This window comes from Littorina saxatilis, linkage group LG13, assembly GCF_037325665.1.
Source record: "Littorina saxatilis isolate snail1 linkage group LG13, US_GU_Lsax_2.0, whole genome shotgun sequence".
In the NCBI taxonomy this organism is placed as follows: Eukaryota; Metazoa; Mollusca; class Gastropoda; order Littorinimorpha; family Littorinidae; genus Littorina; species Littorina saxatilis.
Window position 1 is genome coordinate 31,912,636 of NC_090257.1, and position 25,000 is coordinate 31,937,635.

Sequence of the window (25,000 nt, forward strand, 5' to 3'; positions counted from 1 at the left end):
TTTCTGTTTGTGTGCTTTTGTATGTGGTGGAATAGAGTGGGATTATTATTTCTCAGACATAATTCCAATTCTCAGCAACGAACGTACACATACATGGGGGTGGGGAGGATACAAGCCCGAATTTTCTTTGATGGTTTGAAATTATTGGAATTATTTTTCTTTATACAAACACTGTTACAATACTTCAGAATTCGAGACCGATGTTTTACTCAATCCACTCTTCCACACGAATACAGACATTAGATCATACTTGTTGCTTCATCGTCGGCTGAACATCAACACCTCTTCTGTGAGCAGATATCTAATTATGCAACAATCGTGATTTCACAAGGTCACCCAGGAGCTCCCACTTTTCTCAACTGCCCAGAGGTCATCCCAGAGGGGGATGACGTGATGTGTACCTGTCAGCCTTCAGCCAGCAGTCCTCCAGCCGTCGTAACCTGGACTAACGGTGAAGATTTCAATGCTGTTCTACAGCTGCAAAACCTCAAATTGACACCGAATGGCACCAGCTTTACCTGTAATCAGTACTGGGGCGGATATTCAAGCGAATTTCAGAAGCGGATAACTTACACGATCAAAGTAGAAAGTACGTCTTCGTTATCAAATATATTTCATTACAAATGGTCAGCAATTGGTCCTGTCGTTGTTGTTGGTGGTACCTGTTTGTCATTTCCTTGCATGTTTCGTGTTAAAGAATGGCGTTGTACGTGTTGCAACAGTTTTAGGTGTTTTAAATCAACAACCAATTTACCTGCTACCGAAGGAAAAAAAAACGAGCGTGTAACTTTCAGATGGTACTTGTGACAACATGTATTGAATCGATATTTAACAATTGGCTAGTTCTTGGGATTGCTATTCTCAATAATTTGTCTTGTGTTGAAATAACACACACACACACACACACACACACACACACACACACACACACACACACACACACACACACACACCCACACACACACACACACACACACACACACACACACACACACATCAGGGCCGGACCCAGGGGGGGGTTCCAGGGGTTCCGGAACCCCACCCCTGGAAAAAGCATGTACCTTGCTTTGAGTGTTTTTTGTTTTTTTACTAGTTTTAGCACCAAAACAATGCTACTCTTAACCCTCAAAACAAGGCCTAGAATGCACCAGATTGCACAGATTTTAACCGTTTTTCAAAATTTTTCCAGGGGAGCATGCCCCCGGACCCCCCTAGTTCGCGCGCCTGCTTTGCAGGCGCGCGCTTGTGGCTTCGCCACTTCGCTGATTTGCCCCCCCAAAAAGGAGGAACCCCCCCCTTACAACTCATTTGGTCCGGCCCTGCACATAATAAAACGCACAGACATTGATACTGAACATGTATGGACATAATAACACACGTATTTAACTTTTTTTGCCTCTTATCCTGATTGCCACAACAGTGAGGAGTAATGGTGTGTCGGCCCTAATAGCAGAGGTGGTGGGAAGTGTTGTCGTCATCGTTCTCCTGATCGTCGTTTCCGTCCTCATCTGGATCAAAAGATGTAAGTTTCCTTCTCTTTTGTTTTTTGCAGCATACGAGTCAGTAACATATTCACCAAAGTCTTCTTTTCGAGAAAAAATATGTTCTAAGAAAGAAAATAAATGAAACAATCCGCCAAGAAGTCTTGTCGATCGCGCCATCATAATGTGTTGAACTTTATCAGAAAGATGGAGAATCGAGACGAGGGTTGTGGTGGTGGTGGTGGTGGTGGTGGTGGTGTGTGTGTGTGTGTGTGTGTTTGTGTGTGTGTGCGATTCTGAGAAAACCACTGGACAGATCTTCATAAAACGTTACATACAAAATCTTCCAGATCACACCCACACACATCGTTTCTCTCTTCTTCTTCTTCTTTTGTTTTTTAAATGTCTTTGATGACGTCATGTTTAGATTTTAATCAACAAAAATTGAGGCGACCCTGTTACAATCGAATTTCTCAAGCACACTCAAAAAATCTCATTGTAGCTTAATCAAAAGAATGATATCATAGTATTGTAGTTTTTATTGGTTCCTGACTCCGATAATAAATACATAATTTGTGTTTGGATTGAAAACAAACCCACAAATCAATAAAATCCGTTTTATGCAAATTAGGTTTATTGGATTGTGTTACCAAGATTGTGTCGGCACTTTCTTGGCTGCAGGTTTCGGCAAGCCTATGATTACAAATCTTCGTAAAATTTAAAAAAACAAAACATTCAGCGATCAGTTTTATCTGTAACATCTGGACTTAATGGGTTAATTTTGCTCTACGAGACTTGTTATCTTTGCTGCTGCTTTTGTGGCTTTAATACCTATTTTGGTTAATCGTCTTGCCTCGCCGTTTGCTTTTGGCTTTCTTTATAGACAAAACCCGACTCCTTTTAGATAATCGATCAATTGGTTACATTTCATTGGGGAGTAAACATTAAACAAAATGTCAGGCTTATTGTTCACAGGTACACGTTTTCCAATACCCAGAATCAATTTGTGTTGAATAAATCGTCTGACATCACATCGTGGTTTTTGTAGGGTAGTTAATCTTTTTTTTAATAAGTTGTTTTTTCTCCCCCAGGTAATCCATGGTACGCCAAGCCAAGAAGAGGAGGTCAAGAGCAAGACTCGCACACCTACTCCGATCTGGATTCACGTCAAGAGGAGAGCACGGATCATCCAGGTAAAACCAATATGTCTATCTCAGAGAAAGGAATGTTGATATTACAGATGGTGGCCCTGTCTGTGTCGTCGTCGTAATCACTGTGGATGCCGTTGTTGTCATTGTTGTATTGTTGTTGCGATTGTTGTAGTTGTTTGTGTTCGTGATGATGGTAACAATAGCAAGATCTAGATCAGCACTAAGGACGTGTACGGGTAACTTCATCAAATCTAGTTTTTACGTCACGCGTTTGCCAAGATCTGCAGTCTTGGTGGGAGCAAAACAACGTATGCATTTGGAACATTGGAGAAAAAAGTTAGTCACGGGTGACGCTCTATCTGCACGTACACGTACAGGTCTTTGCTATACGTTCGACGATCTAGAACACTGTAATAAGGAATAGAGACAGGTGGAGGACTGTAAAGAAGTATGTTTGACTTGTTTGACATAAAAAATATAGTGTCGTGACGTCACATACACACGCACGACATTCTCTTGTGGACAAGCTGCATGCCATGTTGTGTGTGTCACCCGACATATCAAAGAATAAAAACAACCGTCCTACTACAGGTCAGTGTTGAAATTTGTACGATTGCTTGTTCTTCAAAGACGTTTTACGAATAGTTTCACTAACTGTAGATCTAAAATCTCTCTTCAGCTGGGGGTGCCACAGGATTGTACAACGAAGCCTTTGAACAAGAGCCAGTACCACCACGTGCCAGGAACCCCAACACTGAACCACAGCTACCGGCCGACTACATTGAGCTGATCGAGTCTGAGATCTCGGCAACTGAAGAAGAACAGGACCAACAGTCGGCCCACTACATTGAGTTGACAGAGACCCAGAGCGCAGCTTCTGGTGTTGAACCAAACCAGCGACCGGCCAAACACGTTGCCATCGTTTCACATCCAGATCCAGCTTCGCTCGGAACGCAGTGCGAAAATACTACTTGCAAGAAACTGCTGACTGCGACTGAAAGCGAGACCGGAATGAAGTGCGAAAGTACTGATCGCAAGGAACTTCTGGCTTTAAATGAAACATCGCCAGACAATACCATCTGCAAGGAAGTCCTGGCTTTGGCTGAAACTTCGCTTGAAACGCAGTGCGAAAATACCACCTGCAAGGCTATACTGGCTGCAGATGAATGCCTCTTCGACAGTGCAGCCACACAAGAGCGTAGGGATGCCGATGGATACGAAATACCCATACAGAATGACAATTCCACCGTCTGTGAGTGAGGACACACACAGACACAGGGACAAAAGGAACACACACACACACACACACAAACACACACGCGCGCGCACGTACACACACACACACGCACCTACACACACACACACACACACACACGTACACACGCACACACACACACACACACACACACAACATGTCGAACAAAAACATGTAAGTAAATATTTGTGCACAAAACAGATAATTATTCTCTAGCCACTATGTCTCGCCTGACAATTGCTATCGAGAGGAAGACGGAGACAGCCACAGAGAATTCGACGTGTGTGGTTTTTTTTTAATCTATGTAAGTAATGTACAGGATCTTGTCTTTTTTTAGGAAAACAAATTGAATCTTAAGTCTGTGCAATGTATAAAAGTACTCTGAAGATCGATCAAGACATGACTGAACATGCGATAGTTATGTCCGTGTAAACAATTAAATTGGTCTGATCTTCAAGGGTGACAATGTGTAAATGTTTGTGTTTTGTTATCACCTATTGAAAAATAAGTCACTAGACTGCCCTGTGTGTCCTAACACCCTGATTGCTCATGACAATAATCGAATTGCTTGATTTTCTGTACATTCACCATGCAGCGTTGGCTTAGTTGAAACAAATACAAGAGATAACCTCTGTGTGTGTGTGTGTGTGTGTGTGTGTGTGTGTGTGTGTGTGTGTGTGTTGTGTGTGTGTGTGTTTGTGTGTGTGTGTGTGTGTGTGTGTGTGTGTGTGTTCTCTTTTTCATATGCGAAGAAACTGTTGAAGGAAGCACACAGCAGAGCAATAAATATAAAATTATTGCTCGTTTACACAAAAAAGGCACAATATGTCCCTCGATTTGCAGTTGTTGTTTTAGGTGTTGTTGTTGTTGATCTTTTGAAAAACCGGCTCCTTTCAGTTTTTTAGCTTGGCATGTGAGTTTTCCTCGTGACAAAACGCCCGACGTACGGGGGTAAAGTACGGATGTTTTTAATCTACTATGGAAGAACCTTGCGAAACTTAGTCGAAAATGCAAGAACGACGAATGTCGCAATGCACTTTCTGTTAACAGCGTTGTACTGGTCATGCGTAAAACAAAGTATTCATTGTTTTCACGCAAAACATTTTTTATTTAAACAGAGTTAACACGTATTACCCAATATTGACGGACTGTGTGATGATATCTTCTGCTATGGTCTGTTGAGACAGTGATATCAAAATCGAGACCGGAGGTCGAGATTTTGATATCACTGTCGAAACAGACCAATAGCAGAAGATATCATCACACAGTCAGTCAATGTTAGATATATTGCTAATTCTCTGGACATTTTGTATTTTCTGTACAGAAATTACAAAAGTATTTGTCTCAGTTTTGGCTGTTCCATATTCCTCCCTCTGATTATTATTTCTTTTTGTTCACTCTTTTCTTGTACTTTTCAGTATTATAAAATGTCTTTCCTTTCAAAAAGTCTTTTGTCACTTGTTCAACTAAATTCTGGGATGAGTACATTTTCATATATATTTGTTTGCTTTTAAATTTAGGTGTTTTTGTTTTTGAAGTGGGGAAGCAATAAAGAGGTCGTCGATATCAAAACTGATATCGACGGAAATGTCGTCGATATCACTTTTGCAGTGAGCTCAGTTTTGCCCAATTGACCAATGGAAATCCACGTAACATATGAAATAGCAATATTGGTTTCTAGCAACCACTGAACTCACAAGCAACTTTTGTTTTCCCTGCAGTTTTGTCCGCGTGATCGGGGGTGGGCGGAGGTTGGAGTGTAGGGGTTGGTGCTTGGATCATGGTGCTACAATGAATGGACAAAGAAACAAAGGGACATTGTTAATTAACAAAATACTTGTTTTCAAAATAAAAATAGACAGGGACATCCTTATAAGAGTAAACCATTGTTTTTATCAATGATCAGTGTTGTTGATAAACAAGCTCGAACTTGTGCTTGGTTTTATAGAGATCGAGAGACAGACACAAACACACACAGACATGCACACAGATAAGCCTTTTTTTTTAAACATTTGACTTGGAATAATAGGCCCTTGAAAGGTAAATATGCGCCGAAATGGCAGCGATCTACTGGCCCCAAAAAATTCCATCTCACACGGCATTCTGTAAAAGGCCTAGAGCCATAGGGTTAGGCACTTAAAAATATCCAGTTATTATTATTATTGCTGTATGCGATAAAGAACGAAAAAAGTCCCCAAAAGGGACACACAATACACTTTAAACTTCAACCTCAAGGTCGCTCTTATCAATACAATATTCACAAAGTCAGACTAATGATATGATAAAGAATTAATAAGAGCTTCATGATTTCAGCTAAGAAAGAAGTCGCGTGAAGCGGTTTAAAAACATTTAGTCAAGCTGTCAGCATCAAAGTAACAGATTAACACCAAACATCAGTCATCGCCGAGACTACGAGACTATTTTAAGATAGTCTTGACTAACCACACCAAAAGACCTAGACGGGTCACGCTCGTCTCCGCGTCGTGTGCGAACGCAGTACTTACTTAACGTATTTTCTGTAATTCTAAGACATTTTTAGAGTAAACATATCATTTGTATATATTTTAGGATTCAGGAGAAATTGAGGAATACGATGCAATCATTTTAAATCAGTTAGTAAAAATTCGATTATAATGACAACTTTAATCAGCTAACTTACTTACTTACTTAGGCCCTTTGCCCCTAGCGGAGCATAGGCCTTTGACGACATTTCTCCATCGCACCCTGTTCTGGGCTGTTATTTCCGCTTCTGCCCAGCTGTTGCTTTGCCTCTTCGGTTCTGCTTCTGTGTCACGCCTCCAGCTGTTTCTCGGCCTCCCTCTCTTTCTTTTCCCCTGTGGGTTCCAAGTGAGAGCCTGGCGGGTGATGCTGGATGTTGGTTTCCTGAGAGTGTGTCCAATCCAGCCCTATTTTCTCCTCAGAATCTGGCTGTTAACGGGCTCTTGGCCCGCCCTTTGCCACAGCTCTTCGTTGCAGATCTTGTCTGTCCATCTGATCTTGAAGATGCGCCTCTGACAGGTGTTGATGAAAGTCTGAATCTTCTGCTGTGTCACCTTGGTCATTCTCCACGTCTCAGAGCCGTAGAGTAGAACCGATTTGACATTGGAGTTGAAGATGCGCAGCTTGGTGGTTATGCTGATCTCTCTAGAGGCCCAGATGTTCTTCAACATGATGAAGGCTACTCGTGCCTTCCCAGTCCTGGCGGCGACGTCTCTGTCGGTGCCCCCTTGCCTATCAATCACACTTCCCAGGTATACAAAAGATTCGACCTCTGGAGCTAAAGAGCTAACTAATTAAATAATATTTACGCTGCAGAGCTGAAAATCAATCCCATTGTACGGATTTTGTCGAAGATTGCTTGACCAATATTTAAATCAATTTAATTGAAAATATGAGGGCGTGACAGTGCGGCCTCAACTTTCACAAAAACCCGGATATGACGTCATCAGAGATAGTTATCGAAAAAAATGAGAAAAAAACGTCTGGGGATATCATACCCATGGAACTCTCATGTGAAATTTCACGAAGATCGGTCCAGCAGTTTTCTCTGAATCGATGTATACATACACACACACATACACCACCACCCTCGTCTCGATTCCCCTTCTATGTTAATAGCATTTAGTCAAACTTTGACTAAATGTAAAAAAAACATTCAAAAGTATTATTTCACTTATGAACTGACTATTTTGCTTAGCATGTCACAGATTCCTTAACTCTCGGTGTTCAGTCCTACTGCAGCAACAATTGAAGGGTTGTGTGCGGACGTATGAAACAGAGAGAGAGGAAGCGAAAGAGTGAGGGGGAGAGGGGAAGAGGGAGAGAGATAGACAGACACACAGACACATAGGCAGACACAGACAGACACAGACACTGACAGACAGAAACTGAGAGACACAGACAAAACAAGAGAAAGAGAAAGGGGAGAAAGAGAGAGAGAGAGAGAGAGAGAGAGAGAGAGAGAGAGAGAGAGAGAGAGAGAAACACAGATGAGAGAGGGCGGGGGGGGGGGGTGAGTGGAGTAAGCAGACGTATATATTTCAAAATTGGGTGTATTAATATTGGACTGCAAAACAAACCACACACACACGCACATTCAGAACTCATTCAATAAACAACAACAGAAGACAGCAAAATCGAGTGTGAAATCAAACGTACACAATACACAGTCATAACAGTCCGCAGATAATTTATATGTGAAAAGTACAGAGATTCAAGGAAATAGTTTCTGGAAATTTGGACCGAACAAAACTATTGTTGGATATGTCATTAAGGTTCCCCTGATGGTGAAAGGTCCGGGTGGGAGATGGGGGTTATGGGAGCTGAGTAATTCAGAGCGAACAAAAACCTAAGACTTTGGACTATTTTCAAACAAAGACTTTTTCGGAAATGTTAGATATGAAAGTAGCAACGAAAAAAAACCCTTCTGTTTCATGTATTATGTTTGTATAACACACACACACACACACACACACACACACACACACACACACACACACACACACACACACACACACGCACACACACACACACACGCACACACACACATGCACGCACGCACGCACACACACACACACACACACACACTTACACGCACACGTGGGTTGTCTGTGTGGGTGCCTATCGGTTTTGTGGCTCTGTATATGTGTGAATGTGTGTGTTTGCGTCCGTGTGTGCGCGAGCACGAGACCGTGCAAATGGGTAATGACTTAAGCGGTGATGCTTCCTGTTATTGTTCTCTGTTATATAATAGTCCTTTTGTGACGTTCATTTTATTTCAAATGGAAATTAATGAACAGCTTTTGAATATGAAACCATAAAGCGTAATACATGTACCGGGCATGACAGAGTGTTCTGCCTATTCACGGTAGACTGCGGTCAGGTCTAAGGAATATGACGCAGACAGGGTTCAGCTAACAAGTCTGTTTCGGAAATAAAGAAATCATTTATTATGCTGCTGTTTGTCTTTTTCGCCGTGTCTGCGACTTCTGTATACGGTAAGTCTTTTTGTTGTTGTTAGGTTTTTCACCCCTGCATTATGTGATTTATTGTTTGTGTATTAACATCGTTGCATTATTAGGCAATGTTTTGCTGCCTGTGTGTGTGTCTGCGTGCGTGCGTGCGTGCGTGCGTGCGTGCGTGCATGCGTGCGTGCGTGCGTGAGTGAGTGCGTGCGTGCGTGCGTACGCAGACCTGTGCCGGTTTGATTTTTCTTTTCTTTCTTGAGTCAGTTTCGCACATTAACACAGGTGTATGTTTCCAAATTAATTCTGCCTGAATGTAATGTTTACACTGGATGTACTGAGCTTAATGTTTTACCGTGAAAGGATGCTTTAATGTCATTTGGAAGCCAGGGCGGATATATGTTTATTTACAAGACGGGAAAGCAGGTATCTCTAACGAGCACACATGGGCGCATTGATTTTCATGTGGATAGCTTCCACTCGTGCGAAGCAAAACCCTGAAAACTCAAAGTATACATCCCTAATGTTCAAATGATTTTTTAACTTCCATGAAGCAAATTACATTGTATGCAGATAGTGAATACAATGCTTTTTTCGTGTTGACAACGTCCTAGATTTAAATCAGGTTGCAAAATGGCATCCAGGTTTCTGCTATAGCTTAAGCCCACTTCACTCGCTCAAAAAAAGACACTCTGATTCAAGTGAGTAGGGAGGGACCATCTGATAAATAATGTTGCCGTGAGAGTGTCGAACCATTGCGCTGCTTACATACCTTACAATTACATGTTTCAGGTCAGGTCATTTCTACATGCGGCAGCAGCGGCAGCAACGGCACAATCGATGCTGACGAGACACGACCATTCATCTTAAATTGCACTAATATCTCGCTTCCGCCTGGTGATAGGATCGTGAACTGGAAATTAAAACGACCCGATGGTTCTGTACTGGAGATTGCAAATTGTACGCAGTCATTTCGGTCTTTCTTGCATTTATTACCGTGGCAATGTCTTCCGCCGGTCAACGATTACTACGTAGTGACGATGACGCAATCTGAAGTCAGCACTCTGACAGTGCAGCAAAACCATAGAACGTCCATTGCTGGAACAGTGAGATGTGTAGGCCTAAGCTTTTTGTTGATTTATGACGTCGACATCTGCAAAGTTCGTGTTATCTGTAAGTAAGATTACAAAAAGTCTCTTCCTCTCTTACTCTGTCTGTCTGTCTGTCTGTCTGTCTGTCTGTCTGTCTGTCTGTCTGTCTGTCTGTCTGCCTGTCTGTCTGTCTGTCTGTCTGTCTGTCTGTCTGTGTGTGTGTGTGTGTGTGTGTTTGTCGATCTCTCTGTCTCTGTTTCTGTCTCTGTCCGGGCCTTAAAGAACATCATTTTAAAGACAATGTCGTTACAACATCTCAGAAATGATAGCTTGTTCATATGCTTTTAAAGTTAACGGTTCTTTCTGACCCCAGATCACGGAAGAAGATCCCCCTTAAAAAAATGGTATTCACTAGGACACCCATGCACTAAGCAGTGTCCCCCCCCCCCCCCCAACAAAAATCAAAAAACCTTTGTTTGGTGCATGGGGAAAAGTGCGGTAAGGCGGTCAAGCCGATGAGTCGGAACAGGTCTTAAATCTCTGATGAGGTGAGAATGAAACCACTGTATATATATATATGTGATAACTTTGCCGTAGATCCAGCGAAGACGGTGAGCAACTGCCGTACTGAGGTGAACACCAGTGACTGGACAGTCTCCGGGTCATGTGACGTGGACAAGATATACGCCTCGGATGATCACTACAGCTGCAGGTGGAAGTTTCCTGTGGAGGTATACATTTGTTTTTTATGATCAACCCGCTCTATCTCTGTCATTCTAGCATTCAGGATTATTCAGTGTTTTGAAATTAAACTGGCCATATCTCAACGAGTATTTTGCTAGACGCCTGCATTGGATCAATTTCGTCATTGAGAACTGAATCTTGGACGACGGGCGCAATGGTGTAGTGGATAAAACATCGGCCTCCTAATCGGAAGGTCGTGAGTTTAAATCCAGGCCGCGGCCGACTGGTGGGTTAAGAGTGGAGATTTTGCCGATCTCCCAGGTCAAGTAACTTATGTGCAGACCTGCTAGTGCCTTATTCCCCTTCGTGTGTACACGCAAGCACAAGACCAAGTGCGCACGTAAAAGAACCTGTTATAGAAACAGAAAAATACCCAGCATGCTTCCCCCGAAATCGGCGTATGCTGCCTGAATGGCGAGGTAAATACGGTCATACACGTAAACATCCACGCGTGCAAAAACATGAGTGAACGTGGGAGTTTAAGCCCATGAACGAAAAAGAAGAAGAAGAAGAAGTGGGATCAATTTCGTCATTGAGAACTGAATCTTGGACAATCTTACTATCATTAGTGTCGCAAAGGTAAATTAGCTTCGATGTGCATTTCGTGCAATGTGCAATGTGTGCAATATTGACACCTTACTTTTTCGAGAGAAAAAAAGGTACAGCTCACACACATGTCGGCTTTTCATTGTGCAGCCAAACGATCGCGGCGTCAGTGGTCGTTAGCTCCATCCAATATGCCCATTTTCAAAAAAGCAGTGAGAGTCAGTTTCAGCGGACACAGCACAAAATACACATCAGAGCTCTTTTTTTCACAATGACGGTTTTGATCGCTTGGTTGAACTCCATTTGCCTCCTTGTTTTCAAGTACGCAAATCTTGCACATCCCATATGCATAACAGACTGGTTATTTCCGTAGCGCTGTATACTGTATGGCAGCTTGCTTTCCCCAGGGAGAAGGCAGCCCGAATTTCCATGAGGGTAACCTCACATGACTGTATGAAATTGTTATCCTTATCCTTCTCCTTATTTCCGAACATTGTCTATTTATCGCCCTGCAATGAACACGACTTTCTTTCCTAGACTGGAAGGAAGAAGAAAGAGGCCTTGTCACTGACAAACTTCACCGAACACGGCAAGGCTTACAAGAGAGGAACGTGTTCATTTAGTGGTCTGCCAATGCCCACTTTTGATGGCACATATCCATTCAGCTTGACGATAGATCCAGGCAACAAAACTTTTCATGGACAGAGCCTTGAAATCAGTGAGTGAGATTCAGATTTGAAATGTATTACAAAAGGAAAAAGAATGTACGTACCAATGGTCAATAGCTTTAGAGCAATGACAGGTTTAGATATGGATGTGTTGTAGTTTGCAGGTACATGTGTAATGAAGGAAGGTTTATATATGGTAGCTTGTTTTTCCCACGTAGAAAACAACCCAAATGTCCACGAGAATGACCTCAGAGGATTGTATAAGATATTACCTTACATTCCATATTGCTTTATATGTCAGAATTAAGATTTTGATTTTGAAAATTGAGTACCACTCAACAAAACAGAAAAGTCTATAAGTCTTACTGTTGTAGCGTAATGGGTTAATTTGGATAACCCCACAGAATATCGTCCTTTTAACCTCTCCGGTATCAGCTTTCTGAGAGCGGTGCCCATCTTGACTTTTTCAATGCCCTCAGCTTTTTCAATTCTGTTCGGGTATTCATTACCGGCTGAGTGAATTTGAGAGTGCACGGAGATATTGGGTATTTATAACGGTCTGAGAGGGGACATTGCATTGACAATTAATCATGCTTTTGTGGCATATTCGAGGGAAGCATAGTGTACGGAGAATAAGTTTTTATCTGTGCCCATTATCCATGTTGTTTGATTGTTAAACTGTGTGTTACATCTCACATGTCTAACGTCATCGCGTGCCTGTTACACAAGGTCACCCAGGAGCTCCTACCTTTCACAACTGCCCAGCGGTCATCACAGAGGGGGGTGATTTGAACTGTACATGCCAGCCTTCAGACAGCAGCCCTCTAGCCTTGGTCACGTGGGATGCAGGAAGCATTCTGAGTGGTCAGCTACAGGTGCAGAATGTCAGCATGAAACACAATGGAATGAAGTACGCGTGCACCCAGTCGTGGGGTGGCTGCCTCCGGAAACGCATATCTTACACCATACGTGTGAAGCGTAAGTTGGTTTAAACAATGTTTTATTAAATCAAACATGATACAAAAATACAACGATAAACAATAGGGACACGAACTCAAGCAAACGCTTATATTACGCGCCCTACGAAGTAGGAAAATAACGCAAATATGATGTCGGACATGCAATATTTATCAATTGTTGAACTATCTACAAGAAGAGCATAGTTAAAGTAAATCAGAAAGAATAAGAAAAAGCTAGCAGGAGGAAGAGGGGGGAGAGGATGGAGGAGGGAGGAGAAAACGGTAGGTACATATAAAAGATGAAGTTGGCAGCGCATACAAATAAGAATATACATAGTACATTACAAACCGTAGTCCTGTGGCAAGTAAGCAGTAGCTCGCTAAATATACATTTGAAAAATGCATATAAAATAAGGTTTGTTGGCTTGAATATGGGTACTGAGTCAAATCAACAGAAACGACCAGATGCATGGATAAACGATTGGACACTTTCAAAAACAAGCTTGTTAGTGCAAAGAGAAAGGTTTTCGCTACCATTTAACAATATTTCAACTTGTCTGTAATTAACAGGAAGTGCGTTTATTGTAGACAGGCGAGCATCTACTTACAAAGGACAATGTGTCAAATAATGGTCAGCTGTTTCGTTCGGGTAGCCGCAAGCGCACTGTGGGTTTCCCTGTAGGTGGCGTTTACACAGGTCAGAATTCAAATTACTCATGTTTAGGCGCATTCTGCAGTGGTGAATCTCTTCCAGTCTTTTACCACAGTAATAATAGGCAGGTACGTTATAATCAGGAGTAGATAAATAGCGTTTGAAATCGCTGATTGAGTTAGTTGTTTTGATGTTGTCTGGCAAGGTGTTCCACAGGACAGTAGTAGATGGTATAAAAGATCGACGGTATAATTCAGTTTTGCACATGGGGACTCTTCTTTCTAATGGTCTTCTATGATGGTAGGGGTTAACATCAGAATTTAAAGGTGGCAATAGATCTGATAAGTAATGAGGGCATTTGCCATATACCATCTTGTAATATAAAATCAGTTTGTGTCTGCTCCGTCTTTCTTTTAGGTTACACAATCCGCTTTCTTTATACAGTTTTTCGTGGCTTGTGCCGCGCACACCACCGATTATAGTCCGAATGGCTTCCAAATGTAGTTTTTCGAGTGCAGTTGACCAGTACTCTGTGCAGTTGTCCCATATGATGTCTGCGTAGTCAAAATGTGGAAGATCAAAAGATTTATACATAGTTTCCAGACTTTTACGATTTAATCTATATTTATAATATCTTAAACAATTAATTAATAAGGTAACCTTTTTTATAATGCTTCTCACTTGGAAGTCCCACTTACAATCATTCTGCAAGATTACGCCAAGGTGTTTATGTTGGTTCACGTTTTCCAATTTAATATTATTAAAAATGATTGGTTCGGTTGGTATATTATCACGTTTTATGTCTAACAGTTCCGTTTTTGCTTCGTTAAATTTAACTTTCCACTGTTTTGCCCAGGTATCAATTTTATATAGGTCTGCGTTCAAAATCTGTGCTCGTCTAGTTGGATCTTCTAAGGACATAGACATGATCGTGTCATCAGCAAACAACTTTATAACAGATTCAGTATCATTCACAATGTCGTTAATATATATCAGGAATAGGAAGGGGCCTAGAACAGAACCTTGTGGAACACCTGCCGGGATACATTTTAATGCAGACTTAGCACCCTTAATAACAACCGCCTGGTGGCGATTTGTTAAATAATCGTGAAACCATTTCAACAATTGTCCTCTAATTCCTACTAGTTCCAGTTTATATAATAACCCTTTGTGCCAGACTTTTTCAAATGCCTTTGACACATCACAAAAAACAGCTTGAGTGGTAATTCCCATATCGTAATTTAAACAGAACTCGTCATAAATAGAAGCCAGTTGACAACTGGTAGAGTCACCAGGAATAAATCCTGACTGTGCCGGTGTTAATATATCATTTCGCCGTAAAAAGCGTAAGTTGCCATGACATAGTCTGTTTGTATGTTTCTTGTTTGTGTTTTTTTGTTTGTTTGTTTGTTTCTTTCTTTCTTTCTGTCTTTCTTTCTGTGTGTGTGTTTATTTGACCGATGTTGTTTTTACATTGCCTTTCTGGGTCTAATGAGGAGGAAGAATACGTGATCGAGTTATCAAAATGAATCAGTGTAAGTCTAATGTAGAATGAGAGCTGGCGCGCCTCATTAAATAACTCAGTAAAAGCGGTTCAGTATTGTTTTCAGTGAATGAAGTTAGTGTTGCCTCCCACGAATAAAATAAATAAATGTTGTTGTTTTGAATATAGCACATTGTTTGTGTCATGATTGTTTAGAATACAGTTAAATAGAAGATTGTACAACCTAACACAGCTATTTTGTCTTTATGTGGAAAGGCAAGAACAATGACACTGGTAATCATGATGATATTGACGGCGGAGGTGGTGATGAACATCTTGCTGATGCTGATGAGGAGGATGGGCAGTCGATGTTGATAGCAGAAGTCTCGGTCGTTGTCATCGTCGTTGCTTTCGTGATTATCGCCGCCGTCCTCATTTTATTCAAGAAATGTAAGTATCAACTGCATTGTTTTTGACATTGTGCATCTAGTAGAACTTTCTCATTGTACTACATTATCTTGGTTGGCTCCTTGTGTGCTCAGTTGATTCGTTGGTTGGTTAGCGGATAGGCTTGGATGCTTGATTTGGTTAGTCTGGTGTGTGTTGTGTTAGTTGCTTTGTTAGTTGCATAGCCGTTTTCTGTTCACACGAATGGGTTGAAAATGAAAAAAAAAGGAATTTAGGTTAGAGACTCTTTCGAAAATCTTATCAATTCGAATTCCTGTGAGAAAAAACAAGTCGCGTAAGGCTAAATAACAACATTTAGTCAAGCTGTCGAACTCACAGAATGAAACTGAACGCACTGCTTTTTTCACCAAGACCACATACTCGTTGTTTCGTCAGTCTACCGCTCTTGGCAAAGGCAGTAAAATCAACAAGCCATGCAGAATAGTGCGGTAGTGGTCGCGCTGAGCAGGATAACACGCTTTTCTGTATGCCTATTCTTTTTAGCTTACTGAGTTTGTTTTTAATCCAAACATATCATATCTATATGTTTTTGGAATCAGGGACCGACAAGGAATACGATGAAATTGTTTTGAAATCGATTTCGGAAAATTATTTTAATCACAATTTTTATATTTTTAATTTTCAGAGCTTGTTTGTAATCCAAATATAACATATGTATATGTTTTTGGAATCAGCAAATGACGAAGAATAAGATGAAATTGTTTTTGGATCGTTTAATAAATAAATAATTTTAATTACAAGTTTCCGATATCTAATGACCAAACTCATCATTAGTTTTTAAGCCACCAAGCTAAAATGCAATACCAAAGTCCGGCCTTCGTCGAAGATTGCTTTACAAAAATTTCAATCAATTTGATTGAAAAATGAGGGTGTGACAGTGCTGTCTCAACCTTTACAAAAAAAACGGATATGACGTATTTATTGAAAAAATGGAAAAAAAATCCGGGGATATCATTCCATGTCAAATTTCTTAAAGATCGGTCCAGTAGTTTAGTCTGAATCGCTCTACAGAGACACACGCACAGACAGACAGACAGACAGACAGACAGACAGACACACACACACACACCCACACACACACACACACACGCACACACACACACACACACACAGACACACATACACCACGACCCTCGTCTCGATTCCCCCTCTATGTTAAAACATTTAGTCAAAACTTGACTAAATGTAAAAACAAAAAACAAAAAACAAAACAAAGCAAAGCAAATGAAAGAACAACTAAGCAGAGTAAAGCAAAGCAAGCAAATATGCAAAACTGGAGGAACAACTAGGTTAGATCGGGAAGGGATGATGCTGTGATAACAGACAGCATGACGGTGTTGCATTTACACAAGAGATTGTCATCATAAGACTGGTCAAGCAAACGATATCACAATAGTATTTCAATGTGCTGAGTCTTACCTCAAATGAATCGGGCGAAGTCTACTTCATAAAGCTGTCTGCACGAAGCGTTTGCACTGAGTTTACGATGAAAAGTTTTAGCAAAGTCAACTTCGGACTCAATTAAGATCAGCGTTTATGTGCGCCTTGAGTCGCCTGTTGGTGAGATATGTGCGCGTTATAAATATTCGTATTATTATTATTATTATTATAACGTTTTCTTGAACCCTTTCGTGTCATGTGCGTTACTGCTATGTGACAATGCTTGCGATGTCTCTGTTTCCATGCCACATGGCAGGAATTACCTTTATGTACCTAGTGTCTCTTGTTTGTAAATAGTTCACTGCTAACTAGGTCACCGACAACATTGCTTTGTCCTTAATATATAGACCCCCCCCCCAAAAAAAAAAAAAAAAAAAAAAAAAAAAAGATAGTCTGCCATCGTTCCAAAATTCAGAATAAAAAAATCAAGAATAGTAGGTAATGGGAACGTGTATTTCAGACAAAACAAAACGTTACATTTACAAGTACGTCGACCCATAGGCAGTTTTTCTTTTATGAACTATTCTATGTCGTTGCTGGGTGAGCTAACATATGTCTATATGTCTCATGTTCATTTTTACATTTAGTCAAGTTTTGACTAAATGTTTTAACATAGAGGGGGAATCGAGACGAGGGTCGTGGTGTATGTGTGTGTGTGTGTGTGTGTGTGTGTGTAGAACATTATAGAACTTACTTTGATTAAGTGCGCAGTCACTCATGACGTAAGCGTAGACGCTCATCGAACAGATGGAACTGTGTAGATCTAACCAGATTAGTGTCGATGTTTCCCGAATATTCTCGTATGTCCATTAACTATATAAGTAGGGCTGCGCACACGTATTGTTGTTCTTTACCAGTCTTGCACTTGTTCTTTCTTACACTGTGCTGAGAGATATTGTCACCGTTGTTCCAGCTGTTAATAAATCTACAGAACCTACACAAATCGTTGTGTCTCCTTTGCGACTGAGAGTGACGAAAGGAAAAACACGACAACTGGCGTCGCCGACAGTTACTTCCCTTGTCTATTCGGAGTGACTTATTACTGCAAAATGACGGAAACAGAGCAGCTGATAACGCTTCTAAGGGAGCAGTTGGAGCAACAGCAACGCCAGCACAAGGAAGATATGGAGCAACACATGCACCAGATGGAGTTGATGATGAAAGTGTTCAGTGGTGCCGCAGCTTCTGCCAGGGAGGAAAGCTACGACGATCCGAGTGCTTCGAATCTACGTTTTCCCATTACTACACAGGCAGCTGCAATCCCATCTTTTGTTGCGTTTGATGCAACATCGGAACTGTGGCCTGACTACTGGTCAAGATTTTGCACGTTTGTGGTCGCCAACTCCGTGCCGGAGCAGCGCAAGGCTCAAGTTTTCTTGACGAATCAGACTGCTACGGTCTACAAACAACTGGCAAATCTGGCTACTCAGCAAAATCCGCCCAAGGACATCAACAGTTTGACAATGGACGAGATTGTCAAATTCATGAAAGAACAGTTCGACCCGAAACTCTTCATAGTGCGAGAACGTTTCAAGTTCTGGAGTGACATGAAACGGAAGCCAGGCGAAACTCTCCAGGAGTTAGCAGCGCGCATACGCCAAGACGCCGCTACCTGTGACTTTCCTTCGATCAAAAACCCACAAGACGAAGCTCTGAGACAGAGATTCATATGTTCTGTCAACAATGAGGCTGTCTTAAAGGCTCTATTCAAGATCAAGGACACAGAGCTGGATTTCGCACGTGCTGTCCAAGTCGCGATTGAGACTGAAGACGCAGCGAAGGTTGCCAAGGAAACTGTCTACGGTTCCAAGACCATGCCAGTCAACAAGGTCCACCAGAACAAGACTACGGGTCCACGAAAGAACCACAAGCAGTCTAATTCCACAGACAGGAAGTGCTACCGATGTGGAAAGGCCCACAAAGCAACAGACTGCCCCTACAAAGACGCCAAATGCCGATACTGTGACGTCACAGGACATTTGGAAGCTGTCTGTAGAAAAAAGCAACATCAGAATCGGGAACGACATTCCCAAGCTTCCGTGAAGAGAGTCACGAAAGCAGAGCTTGTCAACGCGATCCTCGGTGAAGTTCCCCAAGATACTCCTAGGTTGGATGTTCCCATAACAATCCAGGACCGACAGTTCACCATGGAACTGGACACCGCAACTACGGGAAATTTTGTTTCTCTTCCGGTCTGGAGACAACTAGGAAAACCGAAGCTGGATGACGTCACACATCGTTACGAGTCTGCCAGCAAGCACGACCTGCCCGTGCTGGGAACTTTCATGGGCCAAACCAAGGATCCAGTGACTGGTAAGCAAAGCTCAATTCCGTACATCGTCACCAAGATCCCTCATCTGAATCTGCTAGGACGCAACGCAATCCAGACTCTGGGAATTTCTGTGGACAATGCTCTAGGACTGAGGAGCATAGAGAGTCACGCTAAGAGTGAGGGTGCAAAACCTACGCATCCAGCGACCTCCAACGCGCCTTATGCTGCCCTGCAACGAGATTGTCACAGACTGTCTGATAAATTCCCAAATCTCTTCAAACAAGAATTGGGATGTCTCAAGGACTTCGAACTGGACGTGAAGTTCAAGTCTGATGCGAAGCCGGTTTTTCACAAGGCACGTCCGGTACCTTTCGCTCTTCGTGATGACCTCGCCAAAGGCTACGAAGAAGGCATCGCCAAAGGAGTCTGGAAGCCAGTCCAGTTCAACGAATATGGAACGCCAGTGGTACCAATTCGTAAGGCACAAACCTCGGGCACCCTGAAGCCCAAGCTACGGATCTGTGGTGACTACTCAGTGGGCATCAATGATCAGCTTGAAGATCACCGTCATCCAATGCCACTCCCAGAGGAACTGATGCAGAAGCTAGGAGGTGGATTCGGATACACCAAGATCGATCTTGCTGATGCCTACAACCAGATCAAGCTGGCACCAGAGAGTCAACGCAGGCTAGCCCTCAGCACTCACCGTGGGGTACTCCTGCAGCAACGACTTCCTTTCGGGATAAAGTCAGCACCTGGTTACTTTCAAGAGATCATGGAAAACCTGACCTGTGATCTACCTGGTGTTGCCGTCTTCCAAGATGATATACTCGTCAGCGGGAAGGACGCCAACGACCACCTGAGCAACCTGGAACGTTTGCTCACTCGTCTGAACGACAAAGGACTCAGATGTCGTCGTGAAAAGTGCGAGTTCGCACAAGCCAGTGTGGAATACCTTGGACATACCTTATCGGCCGAAGGGATCTCCAAAGGATCGAAGGTCGAGGCAGTTTTGAAAATGCCAGCCCCTACGGACGTCTCAAGCTTGAAGTCTTTCTTGGGCTCAGTTCAGTTTTACGGGAAGTTCATCCCTAACCTGGCCAGCATGGCAGAGCCGCTCTACCGCCTGACGAAGAAGGCGAACCCCTGGAAGTGGGGAGATGAGGAACAGGCAGCATTTGAACAGTTGAAAAATGTGCTTTCCTCGGATCAAGTTCTGGTACACTTCGATCCAAACAAGACTTTGGGACTAGCTTGTGACGCGTCCAACGTTGGAATTGGAGCAGTCCTATTTCATCGCTATCCAGATGGAAGCGAGCGCCCAATCGCCAACGTGTCCAAGACTCTCACGGCTGCAGAAAGGAACTACAGCCAAATCCACAAGGAAGCCCTGGCCATCATCTTTGGCTTGCGGAAGTTCTACCAGTATCTCTACGGACGTCAGTTCATACTGGTGACAGATCATAAGCCGCTGACATCACTGTTCGGACCGAAGAAAGGGACCCCACTGCTCGCAGCTAACAGACTAGCTCGGTGGGCCCTGTGGCTGAACCAGTTTAACTACACCATCGAGTACCGGAAAACAGCGGATCATGGCAATGCAGATGCCCTTAGTCGCTTGCCATACGGAGATGACATCGACTTCGACAGGGAGGAAAGTGGTGAAGACATGGACATGGTGTGTGCCATCAAGGTTCTCAGTCTTCAAGTCCAGCCTGTGGATGCCAATATCCTCCGTCAAGAGTCAGGAAAAGATCCAGTGATATCTACTGTGATGCGCTACGTCCGTGAAGGCTGGCCACCAAAGAACGCTGAGATCAATGAAGATGTCAACAAGTTCCGGAAGTTGTCGGACTCTCTCAGTATCTGCCACGGATGCCTCGTCCATGGATCGAGAGTGGTGATTCCACAGAGCCTGCAGTCCAAGATCCTTGATCTGCTGCATCTCGGACACTTCGGCATGGAACGCATGAAACAGTTGGCAAGAACTGCTGTTTACTGGCCCGGTATCGATGCTGCTATTGAGATGGCTACTCGACGATGTGACTCGTGTGGTGAACATCAGAACAAGCCATCCAAGCCTCCAGTTCACCCATGGATGCTACCAGAAAAGCCGTGGAGCCGCTTACACCTGGACCATGCAATCAACTTCATGGGTAGAGACTGGCTGGTGATCACGGATGCTTACTCCAAGTATCCATGCATTCATCCTACGTCATCCACGTCCTCTAGAGCCACGCTAGACCTGCTGGAAGAAGATTTTGCTCATTTTGGATTGCCTCACACACTTGTCACTGACAACGCGCCGACCTTCACTTCTGAAGAATTTCAGAGCTGGTGCAAGGAACGGGGGATCACGCACCTGACAGGGGCACCATATCATCCTGCTACCAATGGAGCCGCTGAACGTTTGGTGCAGACATTCAAACAAGCACTGAGAAAATCTTCTTTGCCACCGAAGCGTGCTCTTCAAGAGTTCTTGATGCAGTACCGGAGAACACCGACATCCTGTGGTTTCTCTCCGAGTGAACTCTTGAATTCCAGGCAGTTACGGACAAGGATCGACACTCTGCTGCCCTCGCCAGCCCACATCGCTCAGGGCAAGCAATCCAAGGAGGCATCCAAGTCTCAGATGACTCCAGACTTGAAAGCTGTCGTCAAGGTAACCAGACAGTACAAGGCCGGAGATCCTGTGTATGCTCTGTACCATGGACCTCGCCGAGACAAACAACCCCGATTGGTACCAGCAGTCATCAAGAAGTCTCTGGGTACTCGCTGCTTCAACGTCATGGTCATTCCTCATGGTCCAGTATGGAGACGACACTGGGAACAGCTACAGCCACGCTACACCACTGAGGAAGACAATGAACCTGGTGAGGAAGTGGACACTGTTTCTGAACTTGTAACAGATCACCCCATGGAGATCTTGGAAACTGTGCCACAAACTCGGAGACAGACCAAACCCAAAGGTACTCCATCCGTTTCAGAGTATGGACCAGACAATCCAAGACGGTCAAAGAGAACACGCAAACCAACAGAGAGACTTTGCTGTTGATGCTTGAGGAGTAGCATCAGTTTAGGTGGGGAGGTGTTGTGGAGATCGCTAGATACCACTGGAATCGAATGGAAGGATATAGAACATTATAGAACTTACTTTGATTAAGTGCGCAGTCACTCATGACGTAAGCGTAGACGCTCATCGAACAGATGGAACTGTGTAGATCTAACCAGATTAGTGTCGATGTTTCCCGAATATTCTCGTATGTCCATTAACTATATAAGTAGGGCTGCGCACACGTATTGTTGTTCTTTACCAGTCTTGCACTTGTTCTTTCTTACACTGTGCTGAGAGATATTGTCACCGTTGTTCCAGCTGTTAATAAATCTACAGAACCTACACAAATCGTTGTGTCTCCTTTGCGACTGAGAGTGACGAAAGGAAAAACACGACAGTGTGTGTGTGTGAGTGTGTGTGTGTGTGTGTGTGTGTGTGTGTGTGTGTGTGTAGAGCGATTCAGAGTAAACTACTGGACCGATCTTTATGAAATTTTACATGAGAGTTTCTGGGTATGATATCCCCACACGTTTTTTCATTTTTTCGATAAATGTATTTTATGACGTCATATCCGGCTTTTTGTAAAAGTTGAGGCGGCACTGTCACACCCTCAATTTTCAATCAAATTGATTGAAATTTTGACCAAGCAATCTTCGACGAAGGCCGGACTTCGATATTGCATTTCAGCATGGAGGCTTACAAATTAATTAATGACTTTGGTCATTAAAAATCTGAAAATTGTAATTAAAATTATTTTTTTATAAAACGATCCAAAATTACTTTTATTTTATTGTTCATCATGTTCTGATTCCAAAAACATATACATATGTTATATTCGGATTAAAAACAAGCTCTGAAAATTAAAAATATAAAAATTATGATTAAAATTAAATTTCCGAAATCTTATTCCTTGTCGGTTCCTGATTCCAAAAACATATACATATGATATGTTTGGATTAAAAACACGCTCAGAAAGTTAAAACGAAGAGAGGTACAGTAAAGCGTGCTATGAAGCACAGCGCAACCGCTACCGCGCCAAACAGGCTCGTCACTTTTACTACCTTTTGCACTAGCGGCGGACTACGTTCAGTTTCATTCTGTGAGTTCCACAGCTTGACTAAATGTAGTAATTTCGCCTTACGCGACTTGTTATTATTTATTTTATATATTTCATAACACTGCTTGTTTCTGTGTGAATGTTAGGTGACTCAAGGTATGTCAACCCCAAACGAGCAGATCCGACCGAAGACTCGCATATCTACTCCGACCTGGCTTCGCTCCAAGAGAGCAGCACTGATCGACCAGGTTTAGCAGCATGTTTTGTTCATCGAGAAATGGGGTTTCCTCTGCTTAGTTTAATTAATCCGATCAATAATTTATGAAGTTCATTTTATAAATCAAAACGTTTCATTTTTTTGGTAGTTTGTCTGTGCGTTTGGGTTAACCCTAACACTAACAGTTTTTAATGTCGTTGTTGTTGTTGTTGTTGTTGTTGTTGTTGTTGTTGTTGTTGTTGTTGTTGTTGTTGTTGTTGTTGTTGTTGTTGTTGTTTGTTTGTTTGTTTTTGTATTGGCTGTTAGACTTCTAATGTCTTCGTCGCAGCTTTCCACGTTTCCTTTTGCATAGACTTAGGTTTTCATTCACATTTGACTTGTTTCTCGAGAGAAAAAAAAGACAAGTTAACTCAGCGAAACCTTTTGCTTTCAGGTTACGACAACACAGCTTTTGATCAACCACAAGAACACGTCGACCAACAGCCAGCCGAATACGTGCAAGCGACTTCAGAAACACAGCCAGCTTCGGATGAAAGTCAGTACGAAAATACCATCACAAATGCGCAGCCGGCTTCGCCTGAAAACGAGTACGAAAACTCGCTGCGTCAACAGGCCCAGGATGCGGATGGCGGCGATTATGAAATAACTGACTAACTTGCTATCTTTGCATTGATTTATCTCTTCTTCTTCTCCTTTTCGTTGTGTATGGGGTGAACCTCCCACGTTCGCTCATGAGTTTGCACGAGTGGATGTTTACGTGTATGACCGTCATTACACCGCCATTCAGGCAGCCATACGCCGCTTTCGGGGGAAGCATGCTGGGTATTTTTGTGTTTCTATAACCCACCGAACTCTGACATGGGTTACATGATATTTTCCGTGCACACTTGGTCTTGTGCTCGCGTGTGCACACGAAGGGAGATAAGACACTAGCAGAACTGCACATAAGTTGACCTGGGTGATCGGAAAAATCTCCAACCTTATCCCACCAGGCGGCCGTGGCCGGGATTTGAACTCATGACCTTCCGATTAGGAGCCCGATGTCTGATGCACTAGGCCACCGCACCCGTCCGTTTGATGTATGTTGTCACTGAATGTAGACTTGATGGATCTTTCGTTTTGCATGAATGTTGATTTTGTACAAGTGCATTTTCAAAAGCTGTTTAGAAACGTCAAACTCAAACACTTCATTGCTCAAGGATAGTAGCTTAGCTAAAAGGAGCAATATGGATTAACAATTGAAGTGTGTTAAAATACGTAGACTACTCTGCTATCTTTGCCTTTGATTTATGTTGTCACTGAAAGTAGTCTTGATGTTTCTGTCGTTCTGCATGAATGTTCAGTTTTACAAGTGATCGTTCAAAGGGCTGTTTTGAAACGTCAAATTCAAAAACTCCATTGCACAAGGATAGTAGCTTCACTAAAATGAGCAAGGTTGATTGACATTTGAAGTGTGTTGGAATACAGCGAACTCTGAACAGTGATTCGTCAGATAAA

General features: G+C 42.7%; 2 protein-coding genes across 2 annotated transcripts in view; both read left to right on the forward strand.

Annotated features, from left to right (window-relative positions):
* Window positions 1-4,519, forward strand: part of LOC138946078 (uncharacterized) — a 5,467-nt gene extending 948 nt beyond the window's left edge. The window contains exons 3-6 of the mRNA XM_070317590.1: window positions 332-589; window positions 1,421-1,522; window positions 2,573-2,674; window positions 3,312-4,519. Of these exons, the coding sequence (XP_070173691.1) occupies window positions 332-589; window positions 1,421-1,522; window positions 2,573-2,674; window positions 3,312-3,892 (1,043 nt within the window). The 3' untranslated portion in view covers window positions 3,893-4,519. The remainder of the gene's footprint in view (window positions 1-331; window positions 590-1,420; window positions 1,523-2,572; window positions 2,675-3,311) is intronic.
* Window positions 4,520-8,616: 4,097 nt separating this feature from the next.
* LOC138945512 (uncharacterized) overlaps window positions 8,617-25,000 on the forward strand; it is a 16,493-nt gene continuing 109 nt past the window's right edge. Inside the window, exons 1-8 of the mRNA XM_070316947.1 lie at window positions 8,617-8,884; window positions 9,644-10,024; window positions 10,540-10,673; window positions 11,770-11,950; window positions 12,630-12,878; window positions 15,271-15,444; window positions 23,433-23,534; window positions 23,937-25,000. The exon at window positions 23,937-25,000 is cut by the window's right edge and continues 109 nt beyond it. Coding sequence (XP_070173048.1) covers window positions 8,839-8,884; window positions 9,644-10,024; window positions 10,540-10,673; window positions 11,770-11,950; window positions 12,630-12,878; window positions 15,271-15,444; window positions 23,433-23,534; window positions 23,937-24,157 — 1,488 coding nt within the window. The 5' untranslated portion in view covers window positions 8,617-8,838 and the 3' untranslated portion in view covers window positions 24,158-25,000. The remainder of the gene's footprint in view (window positions 8,885-9,643; window positions 10,025-10,539; window positions 10,674-11,769; window positions 11,951-12,629; window positions 12,879-15,270; window positions 15,445-23,432; window positions 23,535-23,936) is intronic.